General features: G+C 39.5%; 1 protein-coding gene and 3 long non-coding RNA genes across 5 annotated transcripts in view; 3 read left to right on the forward strand and 1 right to left on the reverse strand.

Moving 5' to 3' along the window:
- Positions 1–2,077, reverse strand: part of LOC125313620 — a 21,663-nt gene extending 19,586 nt beyond the window's left edge. The window contains exons 1-2 of the long non-coding RNA XR_007197268.1: positions 1,944–2,077; positions 1,549–1,551 (exon numbers count right to left, since the gene is read on the reverse strand). This is a non-coding gene — a long non-coding RNA (uncharacterized LOC125313620). The remainder of the gene's footprint in view (positions 1–1,548; positions 1,552–1,943) is intronic.
- Positions 1–16,684, forward strand: part of LOC125313623 — a 20,025-nt gene extending 3,341 nt beyond the window's left edge. Inside the window, exons 3-4 of the long non-coding RNA XR_007197271.1 lie at positions 6,390–6,394; positions 16,674–16,684. This is a non-coding gene — a long non-coding RNA (uncharacterized LOC125313623). The remainder of the gene's footprint in view (positions 1–6,389; positions 6,395–16,673) is intronic.
- Positions 3,430–5,763, forward strand: LOC115747800. Of its 2 annotated transcripts, XR_007197266.1 has the most exons (3): positions 3,430–4,241; positions 4,487–4,612; positions 5,360–5,763. It is a non-coding gene; the product is annotated as an uncharacterized LOC115747800 (long non-coding RNA). The 2 variants fall into 2 exon arrangements; XR_004016157.2 differs by lacking the exon at positions 5,360–5,763 and having other exon boundaries at positions 4,487–4,812.
- Positions 16,685–21,109: 4,425 nt separating the features above from the next.
- LOC115747719 (probable WRKY transcription factor 48) lies at positions 21,110–23,729 on the forward strand. Its single transcript, XM_030683982.2, has 3 exons — positions 21,110–21,937; positions 22,444–22,587; positions 22,857–23,729. The coding sequence occupies exons 1-3, from the start codon at positions 21,345–21,347 to the stop codon at positions 23,362–23,364; spliced, it is 1,245 nt and encodes a 414-aa protein (XP_030539842.1). The 5' UTR covers positions 21,110–21,344; the 3' UTR covers positions 23,365–23,729.
- Positions 23,730–24,868: the final 1,139 nt, after the last annotated feature.

Here is a 24,868-nt window from a genome sequence, read left to right on the forward strand (position 1 = left end):
TAGCTTTCGCAATTTTGTGCCATGATAAAACATCATTTTCTCAAGATATCAGAGTTTTTTGTATTGATGATACCACGAAATATTGACTTAAAATTCTTTCTCAAAACATTACTATCATTCATCGTTATTGTCTAGGAATTTTCCAACAAAATGGTCGAGCAGAACGTAAGCATAAACGTATCTTAGATGTTGCACTCACTCTTCTGGTCTCCACCTTTTGTCCTAAACCCTATGCGAAGAGGCTTGTCATACTGCTGTATAAATTATCAATCTTACTCTGTCACCCATTATAGGGAACATTTCTCTTTACGAGCATTTGTATGGTAGTGCGATTAATAGTCTTCTTTGAGTTTTGCTAATACTTGTATTGTGCATCTTATTCCTCATGAATGCACAAAGTTAGATTCTCGAGCTGGTCTATGTTGCTTCCTTGGGTATGACATTGAGCACAAACGGTAGAGATGTTGGGATCCAGTCTCTAATTGTCTTCGCGTGTCTCGTCATGTTCCTTTTGGGAACACAAGATATTGTCCTCTCTTCCTCCCTTCCAATCCTCTACTCAGGTCCCTTCTTTACCAATGCTTTAGTGTATTTATTCCAAGAAAATACCACACTTTTGCCCACTTATGAAACTTCTTCTTTAGAGTTGTCTTATCCTAATCTCGATCTAATTGTATTCTCAACCTATATATAGGGGCCTTGTATTCTTCATTTGTGATGCATATAACGCATTACATTTCTCTCTCTTTCACCAGAAATCTCAACTGGCTCTGTGGAAACTATATTGAATAAGCAGCAAATGCTTATGAAGGAGAGGAATTGAGGTGCTTGCAATCTTCATTGATTGAGATGAAACTCGTAGCTCAACAAAAGGATTTCCCAGTGTGCTGTCGTTTTTGCTCTGTTGGTTTAATTTTGATTATGTGGTTCATAATCAAAGTCATATTTGGCTTTCTCTAATATGAATCCTTGTTGGTGAAGGTTTTGTGATCGGATCATTTGCTAATTTGGGATTTGTAATTATAGAGAGACATCCAAGATGTCTATGGGTCCTTTTTCACCTGCTGATTCTTTTGTATCATTAATTATGTGTGCTATGAAATCCACTAGTTCAGTTATATTACTTTATGTTCTAAGAAAGAACGACTTATAGTCAAATGTACATTTGAGTACCATATACACTTTTCCTCCAGCTGCCTCTGTGCCGCCACTGTACTTTTTCTGAAAATAAAATATGGAGGTTTGAAATATGGTGGAATGATTACCTTAGAGGTGTGTGTGTGTGTGTGTGTGTGTGTGGACATTGAGTATGACTTTGAAGCATTAAGTGTGAAACTTCTATGGTGATGGTTAAGAGGTATAAAAACGTTGACACCAAAGCTTCAATCACAATGATCATTTAGTTTCAGCAAAGAGAAATGTATTTGGGAAAGAGAAACAAGTCACACAACAAGAAGCTCATGGGCTGCCTCTTGGAGCAGATTGTCTATTTAGCATTTTACTCATTTCATGAATGCAATGGGCATATCCTCATTTTACTCTTTTAACCTTCTCTGAAGTTCGGTTTGAGTTTCCTTTTTCCCTTAAGGCAGATGAGATTGGTTTACTCTTGCAATTAGTTTATCTGATCTTTGGTTCTGAGATGTAATGTTAGCAATAGATATTCGGCCAAAAAAATTACAAGTTAATATAGTAGTGAGGTCGGCAACTCCATGGTGTCTTATACTGATTTTATCTTTACAATGACACAAAGATATGAAGGCACTTTTTTTTTTTTTTCCAATTTAACCCTTGGTGAGCTTGAGCATCTTGTTAGATGTTAATCTTTTTGTTGTCAGCTTGATATATTGTTCTTCTGCTTTTCTTTTCATTTTTTGAGTTATTAATTCAATCTCAATATTTAATGTCGGGCAAAAGTTCCTGATATGGTGAAGTGTTTAGACTGCAGGCCAAGAAGGCTATTGGTGAAGTTTGTTGTTTTCATCCACTCAGTACTTCTGATTATGTGAACTAGATTTTGGGGGAATTTTTTGAATTCCTTCATAAGTTAATAGGAAAGTGGTGGTTATCTGCTTTTTTAGAACAAGCTTCCCTTTTGGTAATTTGATTGAGATGCACCGCATTGTTGGACAGCCTTGTGCTGGAAGTTCGAGGTTTTAAATCTTGAAGATGGATTGCAGTTGCCGCAATTGTTGCTCCTTCTTCTGTTACTCCTTGACATCTAGTGGAATATGATACAGGTTCTTATTCTTGATAGCTAGTTGAGACCAAGTTAGATAAAGACGTTCAAAAATATTTAGCATGGAAACAAGACTTTAGGTCTAAAATACTTTCTTCCTCATTTATCGAATGAAAAGTGTTGATGCACCTAACTAGCAAGTCTTGTTTATGCTCCCCACGTTAGGAAAATTTCTCATGCAGAGGTAGGAGGAACGTGCTGGTTTCGTGTTCCATCTTCATATAATTACCTTTGAGTAGGAAATGATATCTGAATCTGGTGTATGGTAGACTAATCTTACATTTATGAGTTGTTAATAAAACTCTCATCACATCCTCTTGATCATCTAATGCTTGGGTTTTGGTATTGAAATCAATGATATTGTCTCCCATTTTGGGAAGTCATGCATTAAAGTTTTTGAATTGCTAATATTATGATGAAGAAGTTTTTGCACTTGGGTTCAATAATGGGAATACCTTCTAAGGACCCTTTCTCTGTGCTTTGAGGAATCACAAGAGTACAGAAACATGGTTTTGTTTTGCTTGTTATTCTAGTTTAGGGCTTGCTTAATAGTATCATGAAAATGGTGACGGAGAAAAGGTTGACATGTACCTAATTTGGAAGTTATTTTCTTTGCTTTGTTTTTACTGTTTCATATTGGCTGCTAGTGTATGTCATAATGTCAGATAGCTCAAGGACTGAATCCCAGAAGGCTAAATCTCCTCCCATTTTTCGACATTTGCCTTTCCGTCCTGCAAGTCTGTGTTCAGACATCTCAATTACGGTATACTAGATTTTCTTCGGGCACCCAGAGGGAGGCTTATATACTCTACAGCAAAGTGAGCTGTGATTGAGCATGCCACTATGTTGGATGCTTGTGCAATGAGCATGTGTGTTTCTAGCACCATAAGATAGAACAGTCGCCTGGGAGCTGTATTTTATGATTGAAAGTCAAGCTGAACGCCTTTGTGCATGTATTTGAGTTGTGGTATCTAAGTATCTGACAATTTTTTTCATGCTGTTGACTGTTGAGGCTTTTTGCCATGTTAACTCGTTTATCTTGTCAACATATCATATTATTTCAATCAGGAGTACTGTCATTTTACCCTCTGGAGTTCTTTTGAACTGTAATAGAACCCTGCATCAATCATCTTCTATCTGTGATGTCAAATAGAATTTTGTCACATCCTTATTATGCAAGAAACTTTGCATGTCAAATATCTTTGTACCCCTTGAAAGTCTCTGAGCCAATCAATTTGCTATCCTTTTAACTTAGGGTAGCAGGTAGAGGATGCGCTAGTGCAATTCTTGCTTTATTAGGAACTAATTTTTACGCTGTTGACTTGATGTGGAATTTTTTTTATTATCTCTTCTCATTGGCAAATGCACTTCTGGAAGCAATGTCCTTAATCTAGGTTGGTGATTCAGAGAACCAATGTCGATCTCAACGAATAAGAAGTGATTTTTACTTGGACACCTGAAATATTGCCAGTAACATTTAGCTAGTCGCTGTGATGTGTGAACTTCGAAGGTCAAGAAAGTGACCTGAGTGGGATGCCATGATGGGCTTTAAAAACCTAAGGCCTTCAAAACTTCTACCAAGAAAAAGATACACGCACCAAACTGAATGGTTTTTATGGCTCTGTAATTTGAATAGGCGAACTCCTGGCTGATTTTGAAGCCTGATGGCATCTCACATTGAAAATACCGATTCAGTATGTTTATGGCTGGGGCCAAAATTTATCTTTGGGAGTATTCGTGTGAAGAGGCCATACTCAAGTTTAAGCAATGTCCGTTTCTCTCCAACAATGATGTCAAGTATCTTATTTATTGCATAAATTCATGTCACAGGCCTTCAACTCTTCTATGAAAGAACTTAGAGAATGCTAAAGCAAGTTTAGAAGTTCTTATTGCTGATCTACAATTCTTAAGGTTACCATCTAACTATCACCCAGGTAAGACAGAGTTATGTCAAATTGGAGGTCCATGTTACATTTCAATCCATTTACTACATCAGTTTTGGGTAGGTCTCTTAATCTCAAACTACCGCTGCTGTCATTTTTGTAATTTGTGTGAGGCTATTGGAAAGTCTTGTTAATTTGTGACAACCTGGATTATGGTTAATATCGCACTTGTGTGCATTCGAAAAATTCTAACCTTTTCATAGGACCACGTTCTTTAGTTTATTATGGCAATTGGGCTGGTGGCCTTTGGGACTTTCTCTTTTTCTGGAGAAACAGCCTTTGACAGTAGAATTCATTTTGGCAGGTTACAGTTGCTCGTGTGTATAATTGTGATTTTCGCCGATGGAAGGTTTATCAAGCTGCCGCAAAAGACTCGTAAAGGGATCTTTTTTACTTGAATCATGTATCAGAATGTATATTCCTGATGCAAGTATGACTTTGATCTTCCCATTTGCAGTTAGGTGTATGAATTACTTATTGCTCTGTGATCTCAATTTTCACACTCTGGAAACTAAGTGATTACGTTTGATCTTCCCATTTGCGGTTATGTTTTAGAGTGATTTGTTGCAGTACGAAAAGCTTATGTCATGCAAAGAATAATGATTTAGGACTGCTTGGGCTTGAGCTTTACTTTTTGAATGCTGTAGACTAGTGTCGAGTTATCTTTCGTGGATCTGTTTTGTCTCATTTCACATTAATCAAGTATGTTAGGAAGAACCAATTTAAAATTTGAACTCGGGGGAAGAACATGGACCTGCATGAGCTCCACTCTGAAGTACATATGTCAGCAAGAGTTTTTATAAGTCAAGTGACAAAGTGCCTTAATTTGGTGGGTCTCTAATGCTGTCAGATCTCACCTTATCTTAAGCCCTCAAAAGGGTCATGGATCTTGGATGTTCTCTATTATATTGTCCAGTTCCTCGGTCAGAAAGAACATGATTGATTAAACCCAGATGAGTGATCAAGTCAACTGACCATATTCATACTATAGCTGAAGATTACGACACTTTTAGCACCATTCCAGAAAGGAAAAATTTATTAAGTAGTTAGCAGCTTGAAAGATGCGTTGTTCTGCTACAAAGTTTTCTGCTTTTTTGACTCAGATGCATCAGGTTTTGGTGGGGCTTTCATTGTTGTTGTTTGTCAAAACAGTTTTTATTTTTATGCGATCTGACAGGAAGTTGAATGGGGTTCATGCTGTGGTTCTCCATTGGACCTAGGTTTTCTCGCATGGACCCGGGCATGTCGGTGGACATCCTCCAAAGTCAAACGACATTTGCATCATTCTAGGTTTGTGACAATGTGTGATCACTTTGAACGTTCTCATGTGAGGGAGGGAATAGAATATTTTGGGTTTTACACCAGCCTTTGACAATTTGGGGCGGTGGGTTGTGTTGGGTGTTAAGGTACACAATCGAATACTGTGAAGTTGCTCCTACTTTCATCCCAAAACTCTGTATTTTGGACTGCCCTCCAAATCGAGCTCTGCTCAGATGATCACCCTGAGTATATTCTCAACGATTGTTGCAATTAGATATCGCGTCGTACTGTCTGGCTTATTACTTATAAATGTTTTTCTCAACCCGAATATGACGTGCCCAATTGCTGGAGATGCTCCCCTTTTCATTTAGTCCTGTCTTGGTGGTATACTGAATCTGCAAGTTATACAGGCCATTCGAGAATCTCACACAAGTTATGATCGAACTTGACGTCGCAGTTTCCCTTCTTCTTTTTGCTTTCTATTATCTTTTGAGGCTCGAGGATCATCTCGCCTAGCCCGACCGACTCAAAAATTACAGAGCCATAAGTGACATTTACATGCAAGGTCATTGTGTTGAAGCTAATGTTGGAAGAAGAAGAAGAATGTTGTCATACGAAAATATTGGTTCATTGTCACTTAAACATGTAAAAAGCAGTTTGATTTGGGGCCCCTTGGATAATATTTTACAGGACTCGAGAGCCAGATTTGTTGACTGATAGGGGACTGACGTGACACCAGGAATTCTGTTTAATATGCAATTAGCACCACCTAATTCATCATTACCGATGTCATCATTACGTGTACATTTTTGTACTAATCTCCGGTGGATGGGACCAAGTAATTTCCTACCAAGCTCTCTTAATTTGTGCCCTAAAGGTGAATATCAATAAAATCAAGAGAGTGCTGTGATTGAATGGAATGAATTGTAATGCATGAAATTCCCGAGATGAAGTTCAAGAGCAAATGGATTTTCCCCCGTAAAAAATTCCCTTCACTAGAGATTCGCGAGAGGTGCATGAGAAAACGAACGGCGTGATCAGTGTTATCAATCGAACATATCAAGATAGCTCTTTGCGTGGATGTCGTCGATTAAAATCTTGCATAAAGTATTCCCTCTATCGAAAACGACCGAGTGCGGAAGCGGTCAGCAAACTACTTGCATCGAAGGATTAATTAGGCAGGCTAAAGAGAAACTAAAATTGCTTCTCTCTCTCTCCCTCTCTCAATCAAAAGAAGAAAGATGGTTTCTTGGGAAGACATTGATGGACAAAAGCGGTCAACGTAGAAATAGGCAACTCACACTGCGTTGACCTTTGCAAAAGGGGAGGGGACCATGTATTCATTCAATGACGGTCCCAATCCTGTCCCATGTGGTTTGACCACATCCCACTGGTCAAATCTTGCTTGATTGAACCCACACCCACCCCCCAAATAGAACCAAAAAAAAAAAAATGAAAAGATTGAACATAAAAAAATAAATGTAATATATATACACACACATATATATAATATTGAGCCCTGACAGCCTGACATTATATTTTCTAGAGCTTTAAATTGCCCAATTTCTCGTCCCAAGATTCCTAACATAACTTTGTAATGACCAAAAAAAAAATTGATCTTACATTCTCACATGTAAATCCTTTTGAATCATCAGAATTTAAGTATTGACCATGTCGTGCGATATTTTTTTTTTTTTTTTTTTTCATCTGGCTGGTCACGAGTCAAGTTAAGTTTGCCAATGTGGATATTCAACTAATTTTTTTTATTATTTTAATTTTGTCACATTCGTTTTGCCGCCGCCGCCCACCGCCTTCTCCCGCCGGCCGCTAATCGCGCCGCCTTTTTTTTCGGAAAGAAAAAATATTTACAAAGTTCATTTTTCACCAAATAACATTTATGTCAAAGTTATTTTTCAAATGTGTTTTTAAAATACATTTTACCAAATACTACTTGTATTTTGAAAAAGGCCTTTAGCCCAAAGGTATTTGCGTTTTCTCAAAGTCCCTTGACCAAATGTTGAACCAAACATGGCCCAAGTTACAAGCCAAATAGGAGAACCCCCCCTCCCTTTTTTTTTCCTTTTATTTATTTATTATTGAAGATTCGTAGGACTTGATCAACGACCCACTTTAAAACTTTGGTATTAGAAAAGTCCTGTCCACAAAATAAAAAATAATGGGATTTCAAATGTTCTGTGTAGTGTAGGTGATGCTAGAAATAAGAAGGATGAAGAGTTCTTGGTATGACATTAACTTTGATTTGATCTTGCCCTAAACTAGCCTCCGATTGTTGGGCTGAAGGGCTGATGCACGCCTAAAATGTTACATCATATCCGGCGCAAGTTGCGTGAAAACCAAGTAAACCACGTAAGCGGCCATTGAGATTAGCCGTTGCTTTTGCCAGCGGATCGTTTCGATTTATTTTCCGATGGAATTTTCAATCGGGTCGTTTTACCTCTGTACTTCCTTTTTATTTAACTTCCAATCGGTTCGCTTTTCAGTGATGTTCGGGGAATATTAAGTGGATGAAAGTCAAATTGAAGTTCAGTGTGAGCTAAAAGTTAGGTGGCAGTGAAAGAGAATTCTTGTTTCCAACAATTTCGCCCCGAACTATTATTAGAGAGAGCAATATGAGCGAACATGAAGAACAAAGTCCGATAAATCCGATGGAAAAATTGAGAGATTTATTAAAACAAAAGTTAGGGAAAAAAAGGTTCCACCGACTACCGACATGTTTATTATTTCGTGCAAAAAAAAAGACATTTACGCATTATACCAATGGGCCAAAATAACTGACGACTTGAAATATCAGGAGACGATTAGAAGAATGCTTCATTTATTCGAAAATATTCCATTAAGAGAGAGAGAGAGAGAGAGGGAGATCTTGTACCGTCTCATGCAAAATCGTGACGTCACCACTTCGCAAAAAAAACAAGAGGAAAAATAAATAAATAAATAAATGAAAAGGAGGAAAAGAATATGAACGGCATTAAATTTAAAATTGAGACGTGCACGCAAAACGAGGCAGATTTGTCCTTCACTGCGTTTTGCGAAAAAATTAAAGTCGTTTTGTCCGCTTCTGTCAAAAACGCGTTAACGCATCATCGAATATTAATTTCCCCCCACCCCGAAACCACAAATTCCTTTTCTTTTAAAAAAAAAAAAAGAAAAAGAAAAATGGACGAGAATAATGGGGGGAAATTCAAAATATCCCCCCCTCCTTTGACTTTGACTTCGGCTTCGACTTATGTGTGGCCAGGATGGGAAGGGCAAGTCAAAAAGGTGGGGAGGCCCAAAAGAGTAAATTCGATGATTTGTAGGGGGGAGGCCTGCAAATAACTATTATTGACGTGAAAGGGTCTCTCTCAATCAGAGGTGTGGACTTAAGAGTAACTTGCAAATGCCGCAATCAGCGGTCCGTCTCCCTCTCTCTCTCTCTCTCTTCCATTTTCCCATACGAATTAAATAAATCGAGATGTCATCCGACCGAACTTCTAGATGTCAAAATAGTCAACGGGTTAGCTTCGAGGTTTCGGGTCCGGACTCAGTAAGCCCGGCTGATTCGTGTTCGCGTGTCGAGTCGAGTTCAGATGGATGGATAGCGTTAGGCACGGGCCAAAAGAGAGGGGCGAGAAGGGGTTGAGCGAGGGCAAGAAGGGGGTATACTTCAGGGCGTGCCTAGTGGTCGATGGGAGCGATCGATACTGACGGTCTTTTTCTCTAGCGTCATTTTCCACAAACTAAAAAATTTGACCTTTTGGGTCATTCCTAGATTATCCATTTTTGCTTTAGCAAGCATCTCGAGCTCCGTTTGTTTTTACGAGAAATGAATTATTTGCAAAATACTTTCCCTAAAAATGGTTACATGCATCACCTAAAATAATTAGTTAATACGTAATATTTTCACTATCAACATCTATTTATCTCCAAATATTTTGGTGAACGATGTTAGTATTTTTATTAGTGTAAGTGATACAAGTGGCCATTTATACGAAAATATTTTTTAAGTTATTTATTTTTCGCAAAGTAAACACATCCTTAAATGTAGTCGAGTCGATACGATTTTCTACGCGCTCGTGGTCATGTATTTCGCTATTAAAGAGTTGCCCACTTATTTTCTTGGATTTGATGTTTCATTTGAATTCCCCTCATCGAGTATTGTTTTAAATATCACAAGAGACATATTGCATATTTCTCAGAAGTATAGTCAATTTATTTGTGTTGTATAATTCAAGTTCGAATTTTACTCAGATCCAAGTAAATTTTGAGTCTAATTTTTATTTAGAACATTCGGAGATTTGTGGTGGAAATCACTAAATGTTAATTGCTAGTAGCACCTTTAGTGATACTATTTTTTTTTTTTTGGGTGTATTTTCGACCCGATCACTGAATTTTGATTTTGGTAACTCGGTGCAATGAGCTTCTATTTCGTTGCGGTTGATGCACTCTAACATTAACAAAAAAAATCTAACCTATAAATTGACACAAAACATACGCAACCGTTTTCTGTGCTTTGACTATTAGAATATTCAAACATTAAAATTACGCTTTCATCTTAACAACTTATATTTTTAAAAGAATTTATCGTAGTCCCCTAAAAAGTTTACATGCTATCAAAGCGGGAGATCCCGGATTTTGATATTTTCGGCCCTTGTTTTCCTCTTTATTCCATCTTTTCGAGCTTAATTTTAGGTTGTGTTTGATCGTCCGGATTTCTAGTTAGGATATGATATGATAAGAAATCTAATGATTTTTTGATATCCTATCTACTTTTGGTGAACTGTGGATCTAATGTCAAATAAGGAGACGCAATGTACAACCGAGATCGACTGTTTTTAGTGAAACATCGGAATGCTTTAGAAATTATTTAGTGAATGAGTTTTGATGAGTGAGTTATTGATGAGAGAGATTTGTGCCATCTAAATTCGGGCACAATATCGATCGAGCGGATGCGATAGATCTGGGGATTTTGATTTGGATTTGAATCCTTTGAAAATGACATGGTGGCCTTACTCCTAGTATTGTCAAATGAGTAAATAAGTGCTAAACAGTGGAATATTCAGTTTTTTTTTACAAGTTGAAGATGTACTCATATAGGTCGTTCAAGAGTGCTACCGTGAAAGTCAATGATAAATCTTGAGTTCTTCATAAAAGGTCGATACCTCTTACAAATGTTGAAAAAGTTCAAGCGGTTAGAAACGAGGGATGTGATCTCATATCACGCCACACTATCGATTAAAGAACGAGGTTATGGATATATCCGACTTTACCGTCAAAGACCTCAACACGGTGCTGCTGGAGAGGTGGCCACACTTAATGGCAGCTATTGCCGGAGAGGCGGCCTACCATGATAGAGAGGTGGCCCGGCGCGTAGGAGAGGCAATGGTTATGGAAAAAATTTAGTTCTCCTCGTGTTTACTCTCTTGAGAAATCCTATCAAGGTCTATCTGACCCTTCTCCTAGGATATTTTTATCCCAATAGATTCCCTCTATATCCCCATTTATCCTATAATGAACATCTACTAAACACGGGTTATGATAAAACATATCACATCCTGATTTTTATCCCAATGACTAAATGCAAGCCAGAGCAAAAGGGCATCCGAATCAAAAAACCCTAGTCCAGAACAACAAGGGTTGGCAATCGTCATCGGCCACCACCGAATGTGGTGACCCCTCTGCTATCTAATAATAAAGCATGGACAATTTTTTTTTTTTTTTTTTTTTTGGGTTTCATATTGTATTTCATGTGTGCATTTTGACTTTACTATTCTAACAATGTTCTAGCGTTCTAGTAAAGAGAACTTTAGAATAATCATAATGAGGGAGAAATAAAGTCTCTTGTCCTTGAAATAAGGTTCAATGATATTTGTTGGCAGTGATCCCCGCTTAATCAAACTTAATTATGTGGAGAAGGGAATAATTAGTGGTTGGTCTCTAGAATCTATTTAGGGTTTTGTACTACATTAGGGTTACAACTTTCAACGTCAACCTTAGAATAAAAATGTCATGCATAATCCATCGACATATCACTTTTCTAATAGATTCACAAATAATGCGCACATCTCTTTATCTAATCACCTAATTATTACACTAAACTCGAATCAACCCTAATGATTTTGCTTGTGCTTTATCTAGATGCCTCGTTATGGGAGGAACCATATGTTGTTTTCTCGTGAGCAGTTGTGTCGTGTTCAATAGATCTTGTTTTACTTTTTATTTTTTTGTCTATTTTGCACACATTTATGTTTTGCTTTTTTAGAAAGCGTGGCTTGGACCGTCCGACACTCGACACCCATCGAACAAGAGATATAGAAAAGAATTCTCGTCCTAGAGCATCAATCTAGAAAGAGAATCGAGAAGTGAAATGCATGAAGATGCAAAGATACTAAATTAACATGGGATTAGGGTTTTCTAGGGTTTGTTATTCTATGTGTGGGTCTTCATCAAGCTCAATCAAGTATAAGAGTTGGAATATTATTGGTAGAGATGTGTGGCTTAGATTGGTGTCCTTCATTTTCTCGTTCGGTTAGGTGGTATTGTGGATCGATTTCTGAATGTCGGCTCAGCGTAATTCTCCGTTCGGATCAAAGGATGGTCATCAGATGCCGGGAGAAATTCACGAGAAATTACTTCGCCTTGGAAACCTTGCCCTACTTGAGAAGCGTAAATCGGATATTTCGATATAGAATCACTAATGTCTCCAATAACTTCGAAGTTCGGCAAATCATTGTCATTTATATAGGATTTCGGATTAAGTTTTGTGAACTAGGCTAAGTCTACCTCTTCGATATGATTTACAAGCCAGGCCATTTGGCATCAAGAGGAGATTCAAGATGAATTACTTCTTCGTAGAGGCCTGTGTTACTCAGCATTGACGGGTTACGTGGAGCAAATTATACAAAAAGTCATAAATTTATTGTACGACCGTTAATTCGAACCTAAATCTTTCAATTGTATCAGTTTAGTCATAAAAACTTTGACGATTTGTCAATTATTGGCCCGAAATTGTTGATATAAATGATTTTCAAAATTTTTAAAGATATTTCTAAATTATTCCTTTTTTCCCCTTTTCTTTTTGCTAGCAGCCTCGCAGACACTTTGCCCGAAACCGATCACTAACGAAAAGAAACGAAAAAAAAAAGGAAGAAAAAAGGAAACAAAAGAAGAAAATTTCAGATTTTTTTTTTTTGTAAACAAAGAATTTGAAAAATCGTTCACGTCAAGACCGGCCATGCCACGTAGACAAGCCGGCATTCATATCAGAAATTTCCTGTCAAAATTGGAAAATCGTCAAAAAGCTTAGCATTAAAGTAGCACAATGAAAAGGTTTATGACTGAATTGTCGATCATATAATATGTTTCAGACTTTTTGGACAATTATCCCTATTATCTAATATCCATAACAACAGCGCGATACCTTCGAGATCCACCGAAAGGGAGTTCAATCCAAACCCATTATTGTACCTGATTATTTTTCTTTTCGTTTAACACGACGCTTTGCTAGACTCGCCTTGTTAAGCCACTTAGTTATGAGCCAACTAACCAAAAAAAAGTATGAAGACTCATGATGGTGACCATCCAATCGATCTCAACTCCAACACCCCTTGTCCAGAGACAAAGCAGAAGCCCGATGTCCTCGTCCGATAAACGTCCATTCCGCAAGCGACAGATGCCTCCTCCAAGCATTTCTCGGTACATTTCCTAAATCTGTCCATCAACTAAAAAGCAATCAAAACGGTAATAACAAATGCAAAGTAAAAAGAAAAATTCCAAATTGGTCGGCCGTAGAATATATTCTGTGGTTTCGTTGCCCAAATCCGTTGAAAGCAGTTGGGAGGCTTTGTTTATATCGTGGAGGATCCTAATGGGATTCTCTTTCTAACGCAATAGAATATCGAAATGGAACTTTCCTCGTCACTTGCAAGAGATTTTGGAGATTCTTCACGTTTGACCTCCTCTTCCTCTTAGCACTTCTTCAATTATGGCCTTGGGATGTCGATTGTATATTGGAGGATGAAGTGTAGTTTACGCATGATGGATCGAATCAAATCTCATCAATTAAGTTCATGTGGAAGGAAATTAGACGTTAATTAAGTATCCAACACCTACATGATAATCCACTTTTGCTCTTGTGATTTTATTCTGATGATATTGCCATGTCATATTCGATGGAGCTAATTTTTTTTTTTTTTTGGTCACATCATGGAGCTAATTTAAATGTTCGAGAAGCGGTGGTACGGGTTTAGATTAGGCTCACGGAAAAAATTCAATCACCCCCTCTCCCCCTTGCCATCAAGCACACGAAGCCCTTGTTAGGCATCCCCGTTTTCAAGTTTTTTGACTAGCGTCTTACCTAATTTATCATGTCGGAAGTGAATTGCTATTAAAATATCATGTTATCGCCTGTTTATGGGGTTTCAATGATCATTTTTTAATTGTGCAGTCTCCCTCTACTTATCAATTTAATACTTTCGATATGTATGTCCTCATACGATATTAGAGCTAGGTTCCATCCCAAATTTATTTCGAGTTTGAGTTGAGACTCCCCGGCTCGTCAATTCCCCGTTTCGTTCTCAATATGGAGTGATTACATTCACAGGTCGTCATGGATTTGGGACTAATCATCTGCATAAGTTCATCGTTAGATGAAATTACCCATACAGTCAAAACCTAACATTTCTCTTACATTTATTAAACTTCGTTCGCCCCACATCGGACAATTATTAACACCTACGAGGAGCATAATCATATCGAGACGAGATTTCAAAGAAGGTGTGGTTTTTTTTTTTTTTTTGTCTGACAAGGAAGGTGTGTGAAAAGACAGCGCGAACACAACTCGCACCCTAGGCTTTGGCATTGGGACCGTCCCATGACTTTTCAGATTTTGCAAATGTCCCACCTCAAGTCTTGGGAAAAGTTGGAGATAATTATTCAAAAAACTCCTTAACTTTTTTAAAATTTACCAATTTAGTACTAAACATATTATTAGGGTACTTGGTCGGAATGACTATATTAAAAAACCGTCAAAAGATTTAGAACTAAATTAGTATAATTGAAAAGTTTAAGATTAAATTGGCAAATCGTCAAAAGATTTACGATTAAATTGACACAATCGAAAGATATAGGACTAAATTCGTCTCCATACAATAGATTTATTAGCTTTTGGACTATTTTCCCAGAAGTGTAATAATATCCCCCAACTCTCCAGTGTTAACTCCGACCTTACCTCCGGTCGGAGCTCCGACCACATGCTAGCAATCACGTGACCTTTCAGGCGGCAGCAAAATCGCCCATAAGAAACACATACCCATGATGGAAATGATAGTCGGAAAAAAAAAGGAGAAAGAAATTTTGACGTAAGAAATAGGAAAGAGGAAATAAAGATACGATGCCTACTAATGTAAGGTGGGGGGAAAAATTCCCATTTGATGGATGATATTTGCACACATATCCTAAACAGCATGTGGCCTACCATGTGGATGACCAGCAAACTTAAACCTAGGCCCAATAATAATAAATAATAAGGAAAAGGACCAGCCTTCAAACCCTAAGAATTAACACGTCCATAATACAAGATAGGCTTCCCCCACCAACACCAACAACTACATCACTTCACGTTTACGTCTGTTTTTTGTCGTGGAAAAAAAGAAGCAAAAATACAAATAAAATATATATATATAAATAAAATACCTGAAAAAAAAATGAGAAATTAAAATATTTAAATCCGAGACTTTTGACCTTTGACCAAATCCTATTTCACGGTCCCGAAAGACGACAAGCCGTACCGCAATGTCACGCTAAGACGGTCCGTGTGTTGCTATTGCAACCATCCGTCCATCCATCCATCCATCCATCCCCCACGAAGACTCGAAGCCAGGGTCAAACTTTTTGCGAGTTTTGATCGCGATGGATTCGTTTCGTTGCGTGAATTGCGACCGGCGGGGGTGAAATGACTCCAATGCCCCCCTTGTTAGCCAATTGGGAACCAAGTGGCCGTCTTGCGTTCTTTGTTCCCTACAATTTTTCTAATAGGAGACACCGACGTGGATGCCCGGCTATCCGGAGAGCCCGTGGAACGTCACGGAGAGCTCCCGTGAGCCCGATTAACTCTAAACCTTGTGGCCTGTGCAGGCCAGGCATTCTCGTCCTAAAGCGAACTGGATGCAATTGATGAGAACCTGTTAGATGAATACGTGATTTAATATTTAGATATTCTATGACTCATCCTCACGTTTAGTCTGATCTTTTTGCCCAAGCACTAAGCGTAGACAATATTAATTTGGGAGGCAAGGGCCTGGAAAAATTCGGATTCACGACCTTCCGTTCTGATATCATGCGAGATTTTATTAGACCATCGTCAACTATTATAAAAGTTTAAGCTATTAGATGAATGTGTGATTTGATATTTAAATACTTTATGACCATTGAAGTTTCGTCATGATGTACAAATCCACAAATTAACTAGAATGGCATACCCATACTAAGATGTCCCATGCTCCACTACAATTACGATTCTTTTAACCTACAAATCGCTTAATGTGTGCATAACAAACGTCTATTGTCAATCATATCGCTTGACTCGTATTCCTGCATTAGCTCGAGCCACGAATCATGTGAGAATCATGAATCACACAACAAGAAAAAATAACAACAACAACGGTACGGAGCCTACATAAGGTAGGTGTATTTCTTGTATCACTGTACTCCTCCCATCACTTGACCAATTCAACGACATGTTAACAACAAGTATGCACGAAAAATTTACAAGTTGATTATGCCTAATTTGACTTGCCATCTTCTTTGTCATCTCCACATCGCTAATGGAATAAACTTGGAAAAAAAAGTGAAAAAAATCCATCTTCTAGATCATGAGATCGATCTTCTAGATCATAGGATTCCCCCCAAAACCACAAGCAGCGAAAGCAATTTGACCTACCTTACCTTGTATTGCTTCAGTCAAAACTGTTTAAAATAGCTTTTTTTGTTAGGGTTTACTAAGATATCTCCCTGCCGTATACCTTAGTCAAAGAGGAAACTTCCCCCTAAATTGATGTCATGATATTATAACATAAAGTCCAAGCTTACGGCAAAATTAAATAGCGAAATCTATCCGCGCAGATCAAGTTAAGTATCCTTCAGAATCCGTAAGAATGTCCTTGTGAACATATCAGATCCTTCTTGTGTGGTCAATCTGCAGTTTTTCACGTGCCTTGTAGAGAGAGAGAGAGAGTGATGGACAGGTCATTCTTAGATGGACCATCTGATTAAAAGATACAACGTTGATAGGTAATTGTTAACGTGTTGTTTTCGGCCGGTTGGGACGTCGAGAGGCTGTCGGTTCAGAGATCGGAGGTCGCCCAATTCCAAACCTCACCGGCCGCGTGCGAAGTGCTCAAGATCAAGGCCCCCTCACATCAGTCAGAGACCTGAACTTGATCGGATCATAAAGCTTGTATGGTGTTTCGAATCACCTCGCTTATCTTAAAAAAAAAGGAGGGGCCTTTGAATGGCAGTTGAGAAGCTCACCAATTTATTAAATATTTTTTGTTAATTACTGCATGAAATTACGGGGGCAAAAGTAAAAAATTAAGAAAAAAATATATATGAGAAAAAGATAGTGCGTGAGCCTTGAGATCATTTGATTGAAGGGGGAAAAGAAAAAGGGAAAAGAAATTTTTTTTATAAAGATCTGGAGGGCGTGCATTGGAAGCAATCGTAGAATATACTAAAACCGCGTAAAGCGCATGTGCTTTCATAACCCCCTGATTAAGAAAAGCGCGCCCCCTGATGTTGACACGTGTGGAGCCTTGCGACCCCGTGGGCCCGACACCGACTTCACCTGTCCCACCTTGAGCCCTGAGCGAGAGCCGTCTTAGAAACGGCGTCGGAGACCGAATCGGACCGGCCGTCTTGAATTAATTTGTGGGATGACCCGGTCGAATGGGATCGGAATCAAGCACCGGGGCCGGCATGTTGTAAATACGTGACCGGCACGGGCAATAGCAAGCAACATTTTATATGAAGATGTGTCGAGGCGTGACGAATGGTTTAAGGTTTCAAAAAGATAGTTTCACCCGTAACTTTTACTTTTCACATTTTATCTATTTTTGGTATCGCAATTTTTTTCTTATTTATTTTTATAATTTTTTTTAGGACTCAAAACATCTTGCTCCTTTTAAAATATAAAGGGGAACAATAAACATCGTTTCAAAATTAAAATTGGACAAGCTAAAAACTTAAACGATTTTTTTAACATAAAAATTTTTAGATGACTGTAAGAATAACACTATATCGTGTCTTAAAAGAGCAGACCCCACAATAATTTTTAATTAATTGGTACTTTTTTTGTGGCCCAAAACAGACTGTTGTTAGTTTTACATAAAGACTGTTACATAATCAATTTTCAAGCCGAAATGACGTGCAAATCATATAAGTTAAGATGGCACAATGACACGAACACGGATCATTACGCGCTGAATGCAAGAAGAGGCATCTTTTTAAGCCTCCCTTTTCTTAAATTCACGATGGGGTCAACATAGGAATCAATGAGTGGCAATGATGCCTCTAGGGATCACGAAGGCAGACATGTGATCCACGAAAGCGTTACTTGGGGTGCAACTTTGATTTCACCTTAAATGCAAAAGGAGGGTTTCCCCCATTGCACCAAATGGTCTGCACACTCAAAAGTGTACAAACCCTAATTCAAGAAGAAGAAGTAGAAGAGAGAGAGAGAGAGATCCTCCTCAAAAGGTGACAAACCCTAATCCAACAAGGAAGAAGAAGAAGTAGAAGAGAGAGAGAGAGAGATCTCTCTTATCGTGACCCCACTGATGAAGGGAAAGAGAGATAGTTCCTCGAGATTTCTTGCTCGAGAACGGCTTGCATGGTACCTCCGGACGACTCATCATGGGGGTTCATCTTGTGATGATAGCTTCCGAGATGGGGGCGCTTACGTTGTTGTCGCCAAAAGCTGGCTTCCTCATCACATCGTCCAATCGAAGGTGCTTGCTTGCCCCAGGACGTTTCCATTGCATGGGAAGTGCCGATGTGTTTGGCCACCGAATCAAGCAAAATGGGTCTGGCCATAAAGTGATTGCCCTAACCCCACAAAAGTTAAACAAAAAAAAAATCATAATAAGACAAGTAAGAAAAAGGGGTGACCGAAAAAGGGTTTATCATCATCTTTGCTTGATTGTACTATGTGATGGGAAGATTCCGTGGCTAATAATGTCCCTAAGTTTCACATTGGGGTAAGGTTTAAGTAATGTTTTTTTTTAATAAAAAGCTAGAAAGGATGTGATTTGAGTGTTATTGGATCAGTGGGGCTTTAGGACATAAACTCGAAGAAGGGTATTATGATTTAGGTCTTGTCCATCAATTCGTGTTTAATTCCACCTCATTCATAGTCGCGAGCTATGGGGCGATCACCCGTTAATCAAGCCGAAGTCCACATGCTTTTCATCCATTTCTTTTTCTTTTTCTTTTTTCATTCGAGAGCCAAAAGTATGAGAGATTGAAACGTATCGAAATCACTTGGCAATATTTATTGGACAAAATGCAATTATAGCCTCACGAGGTTTTGTTCCAGTCGCGACTTCATGCTAGGAAAGCCGGGTGAGATGACGGGACATAAGCTACGCCGTCGAAAGAAAAACAATCCGGATCACGGGCCGAGGAGAAACGTTCCCGGTTCCTCCATGAGATATTTCATATATCTCGATATAACTCTCTACTTGTTATTTCGCAGTAATTAAGGTGATTTGGGCTTCGAATTCCATCATTCTATTCACAGCGTTTGGATATTGAGTTAAACCTAAAAGGGAAGAACAAAAATAAAATAGAAAAAGAAGAAGATTGGGGTGGAAGTCTTTCGACGGCGTTGGCGTGTCGGTAAATAAGAGATGTGACGGTGTTAAAATGGCGCGTCCGCATCAGTCGCCGGACCCCACACGTGCGGAGAAGCTTCTTTCCCACGCTTGCTCGCGTTATCCGCCCACAAGCTCATTTTCCTTTCATTTTTCCTTTTTCCTTTTTCTTTTGAAAATCACAAAAGAGTGGTCCGACGGTGCCCTATTAAACGAGCACTCGTCGTCCGAGACACTCGTTAAACATACTTATCGCAAAAAATATTTGATTTTTGCAAAGTATTAATTGTGCATGTCGCGAGAACAGTCCACGCACCCAAAAAAAAAAAAAATTTTGCGATGTTTCATTAGTTGATTATGATGAGGTCTTGACAATTCTCTTCACAATATCTTGTTAGATATGCTTGGAAAAGTACAAGGGCATTCGATGAACCCCATCTAGATGGATGAGGAATAATGCAGTGACGCGATTGAATGAGGGCGAGAAAGTATCATTGAGATCGAAAAAATCGAAACGAGATAGCATCGGCTTACGGATTTCTAGAATGATCAGCAAGACAAAAGACATCGGATCCAATTGAATAACTCACTAGACAGGGGAAAAAAAAACGCCCTCGAGATATATATACATATATATATATATATGTGAAGTATTAAAACCAATTTAACATAAGGGATTTTTTGGATTGGCTTTTAGTTATTAATATTTAATCAAAAACTCGTAACCCAGGCATTGTTGTATTTTTCTTTTGTTAAATCCGAGATGCACATAATTCCTATCACATACATATAAGTTGACACGCAGATTCACATAAATTCTCATAATTCTCGAAATTCATGAAATTTTGAATTTTGACGAGAAAGTTAAAGAGAAAAAAAAAAAGCATACTTATTCGCTTGTAATAACCGTGTGCTGTCTGTGTAATTTAACATCGGGACTTCACTTATTAATCGGGGCACACTATGGATTTTGGATCGAACCTTTCCTTCACCCACCCCGGTCGGTATATCGCATGAACGGACCGTTTGATCTCAACCAATTTCGCGTCGAGGCAGGCGAGATTCACGACCCCGAATCCATCGAATAAAAGGTATGGTCGGAGAAAATTTCCCCGGCGAGGAACGAAAAGAAAAAAGAGAGAGGGAGAGTCTAGAAAGAAGCTTAAAAGAAGAAGAAGAAAAAAAAAAGAGAGACGATAATAGAAGGACGCGTAAGGGAATACGTCTTTTGCGTATTTTAATTTTTCTTTTTTTATTTTGAATTTTTTTCTCGTGCCCATGTGGAAACGAGAACCCCCGTCCACACTGGTCCGGTAAAAACCGGTCAAGTCCTCCGCGTAAACTAACCAACCCAACGGGTAGTCGGTCGCCTCCCCATTTAATGCACCCCCCAAGCCGGTCCGCACACTCCCCCTACTATTCACACACGATTGCAATCCAATCCAATCCAATCCGATTATTATCTGCCCTCTCAATTGATTTTTGCACCCGTCTGATATTTAAAAAAAAAAAATTGGAAATTTTTACGTAACCATCGATTTGAAGACGTCGTATATCACGAATCTGCCGGCTCTTCATCGACTCTCAAATTTGTCTCAGATTTTATTTGCTCGCGATTTTCAGTTTCGTAGAAGGAAATCGCAGAGTTGTTGGGTATGAGTCTGGTCGGGGTCGGAACTAAATATTGTTTTTTTTATTTTATTTGGGGAGGTTTCAATTTGTAAGTGCCTTAGGGCAACCGGCAAATGCCGGTCAAACCTAGGCGTGGAACCTCCTATATCCAAGCTGTTCTCCAAAAAGAGGCCCCCAACCCAACCCCACTTTTATTGTCTATTCAATCCCTAATTCAAAAATCGTCTTTCTCTTCTCTCTCTCTCTCTCTCTCTCTCTCTCTCTAAACCCTTGCTCACCAAGCTAAAGCTACAGGCTAAAGCAGCTCGAGCTGGAGTGAGGAAGAAGATGACGACGACGATGAGGAGGAGGAGGAGGAGGAGCTCGTGATTCATCATCATCCACACGCGCGTACGTATATATATGGAAGAGAAAGACCAACCCCATCATCATCGTCAACACCACCATCATCAACACCACCATCGCCATCAACAACAACAGAATCAAGATCGGCATCCCCAGCAGCGGAGCAGGATGATGATGACGGAAGAAGCTCCATCAATGGCGAATTCCTTATTCCCGGAGGAACCCATGATGCCAAACTACAACATCTTCGACATGCCCGTCGACGAGGTCGAGAAGGGCTTCCTGGACCTGCTCGCCATCCCCGACAATTTCGACATCGCCCCTCCTCCCGCCCCTGCCTCCGCCTCCGCCGCCGCCGCCGCAGCCACCGTGGCCACCTCTTCTTCCTTGCTATTGGATTTGCTCCACCATCACTACCAGCCCCCGCCCCCGCCGCAGCCGTCGCCTTCCTCGCAGCAGCAGCCGCTCCCCTCGCCGGCGTCCACCGTGCCGGAGACGTCGTCGGAGGTGGTGAACAACCCGGCGACGCCGAACTCGTCGTCGGTGTCGCTGTCGTCGAACGAAGCGGCGGGCAATGATGAGGAGGAGCGAGAGGCCAACAAGACCGCGGAAGAGGAGGGAGAGCAGAATCAAGATAAGACTAAGAAACAGTGAGTTTCATTATTTCCCTCTCCTTAATTAATCCGAAAGTTTCATATATATATTTTTTTGTTTTTTTTTTAAATCTATACTCCTTTAATTTCCCCCTGTTCCTTCAGTACTTAGTTGCCCCCCCAGAAACAATGGTCCCATGTATAATTTCTGCAGTATAAGATTCCCATTAGCATGGAATTTTCCTTCTTTTTTTTTTTGTATTTTCTTGAAAAATGTTTTTAGGTTTCTTGATGAATGAGTTCCTTTTCTCAAAGCTATACATACACACATATATATAAAAAAAAATTATTTATATGTGTGCATGTGTCTGTCCGCGCGCATTTTAAGCATGAAATTTAGTGGAGAGACACACAGACGAAGAATCAAGAAATATTATCATATGATGGAGGGTGTGTCTTTGCGAGTCAATTTCGTTTTTCTTTTACCCTTTTGGCAGAAAATTATTGTTAAAAGAGAGTGAACGATATGCTGTTGCGTCTTTGTTTGTGTACTGTGAGCTCAGGTTGAAACCCAAGAAGAAGAACCAGAAGAGGCAAAGGGAGCCGAGAGTTGCCTTCATGACCAAGAGCGAGGTCGATCACCTCGACGACGGCTACCGGTGGCGGAAGTACGGCCAGAAAGCCGTCAAGAACAGCCCTTATCCCAGGTAAAAAGAAGAAGAAGAAGAGATCACTCCCAACCTTTTTCCTCATTTCACACACTCAACTGTGCGTTCAGACATTGTTCACACTATAGAAACACACACGATAAAGTTTTACTCGCGGGCGCTTGTCTCTTGTGGAAACTGTTGGTTTTGTCATCGGTGTTGGAGATCATATAGGGTGCAAGTTAGACTCTCTTTGTTTGTGAATTTAACTGTTTTCCTTTTTGTTTTTTTGTTTTTTTTTTTTTGTTTCAATGTTTATGATGGAGCAGGAGCTACTATCGTTGCACTAGTGCAGGGTGTGGAGTGAAGAAGAGGGTGGAGAGATCTTCCGATGATCCCTCCATCGTCGTCACCACCTACGAGGGCCAACACACCCACCTCAGCCCCGCTGCGCCGAAGAGCGGCCTTGGCATACTCCAATCAGAAGCCACTGCTGCCGCCTCCTACCGCGGCGCTCTTCCGGCAACCGCAGCCTCGTTTCTGATCCAGGATCACTACAACCGCCAGCAATTGCAACCCCTTAACGTGCCTTACTCTTTCACTTCGCGTCCCTCTAATTTGAGCCTCCTTACTAGCGGCACCAGCATGACTACTTCAGCGCAGCCTAGCTTTAGTCCCTCGTCATTCCCGAGGTTTTACGAAGAGAAACGCTTCCTCCCCGTGCCGTCATCGACCTCGCCATCATCGGGTTTGGATTTGGCGAGGGATCATGGGCTGCTTCAGGACATTATCGTGCCGTCACAGCTGAGGAATAAGCAGGAGCCAAAAGAGGAGTGACATAACCACAGGATGATGATATATGCATGTTCATCTAAGTTGTGTTAATTTCACTGGTATGTAGTTTCTCTCCCTAACCAGTTCATTTTTTTTTTTTTTTTTGTAGCCTTGTTACGGGGTCTGTATCTTCTTTTCTAGGAGTACCCATTTCACCATTGCATGCAATTGGTGCCTTGTTTTGGGATTTTTCTCTCTGTAAAATGATTTAGAGTTTTAGCAATTGGAGTAATTTAGTCTTATGGGCACTTATGATTTTGACCTTTCTCTTTCGTCATTTGTATTAAAACGTACGACTAAGTTATGGAGGCATTCAGTCCTGTATCTCCAAACTTTTTTGTTCAGTTTATTCCAATTCTTGTTCTTTCTGGTTCTTCATCTCCTCCCCTTTTCCTCCTCCTCTCTTTGGTTGTCAGGTGTGATTGATGGCATTTCGCGTTGCATATACACTACGGTATGGAGATTAGTAGTTGCAGATCGCGTTAGATGCATGGCATACATTCTTGTTTTTGTCTTTTTTCACGTGAGGAAATTGTGTTTCTTTTCTCTTCTTTTCTTTGCTTTTGGATTTCAAATGCATGCATGCTTGTCATGTTCGAATGTTAGGTAAAGTGTTGAAAGCTGAGCTGAAACCTTTGCAGACCAGATGTCGAAACCCTTTTCATGCGGCATATTTCTAGCGGAGGACTCGGGATTAGGGTTTGTCAGCCTGTTTAGCTGTTTTTTTTTTTTTTTCTTGAAGAATTTTGGGGATTGGTGAGGGGAAAGTTTGTAAATGGGAGATTCAAACTAGCGAATGTGTTCTTCTTGCATCATGCATAGTACAAAAAGGCTCTGGGAATAAACCCTAAAGAGGGGATGGTTGTGGGAAAAGCTACATAGGGAGAGAGAGAGAGAGAGAGAGAGAGAGAGAGAGAGATTTTAATGCATATATGCTTTAAACAGCTTTCAGACATTTCACATGGAGGTTCACACAGGTTCATCCCAAAATCAAAGTTTTTAATTAATTGGATGACCTTTATTTTTATTTTATTTTATTTTGGGTCACTTTTTTTTTTTTTAATTAATGCCCTTTTTCAAGTGATTGCTTGTGGAGGATTGAGTCATTGATGGGGGTGATGTAAACATTGTGTAGCTAGGTAGGGGGTGGCTTTTCCATTGAAGGGATGGGTTTGAAGATCTTTTTCTTCTCCTCCTTCTTTTATCTTAGCTTTTGAGCATATGGTTTAGGATTTCTGTTGGGCATAATGATTCCTACATTGGTGTTGTTAAGTCCTTGTCCATGAACATTGTGAGGTCGTTTGCATGTGTGTCGTTCTCTAACACTTTTTGCCGCTAGCTCATAGCCATGCATGGATGACATGGAGGTGAGGCCATGCACGATGAAGCTTTGATGAAACGAAATTTAATGGCCTACTTTATAGAAGCTTTAATCTACATTTTCTTTCTCCGACCTGTTAATTTTTCGCCATCACATAGAACTTAATTTCTTGCAACAAGGTCGCAT

The sequence above is a fragment of the Rhodamnia argentea genome, chromosome 1 (assembly GCF_020921035.1).
Source record: "Rhodamnia argentea isolate NSW1041297 chromosome 1, ASM2092103v1, whole genome shotgun sequence".
In the NCBI taxonomy this organism is placed as follows: domain Eukaryota; kingdom Viridiplantae; phylum Streptophyta; class Magnoliopsida; order Myrtales; family Myrtaceae; genus Rhodamnia; species Rhodamnia argentea.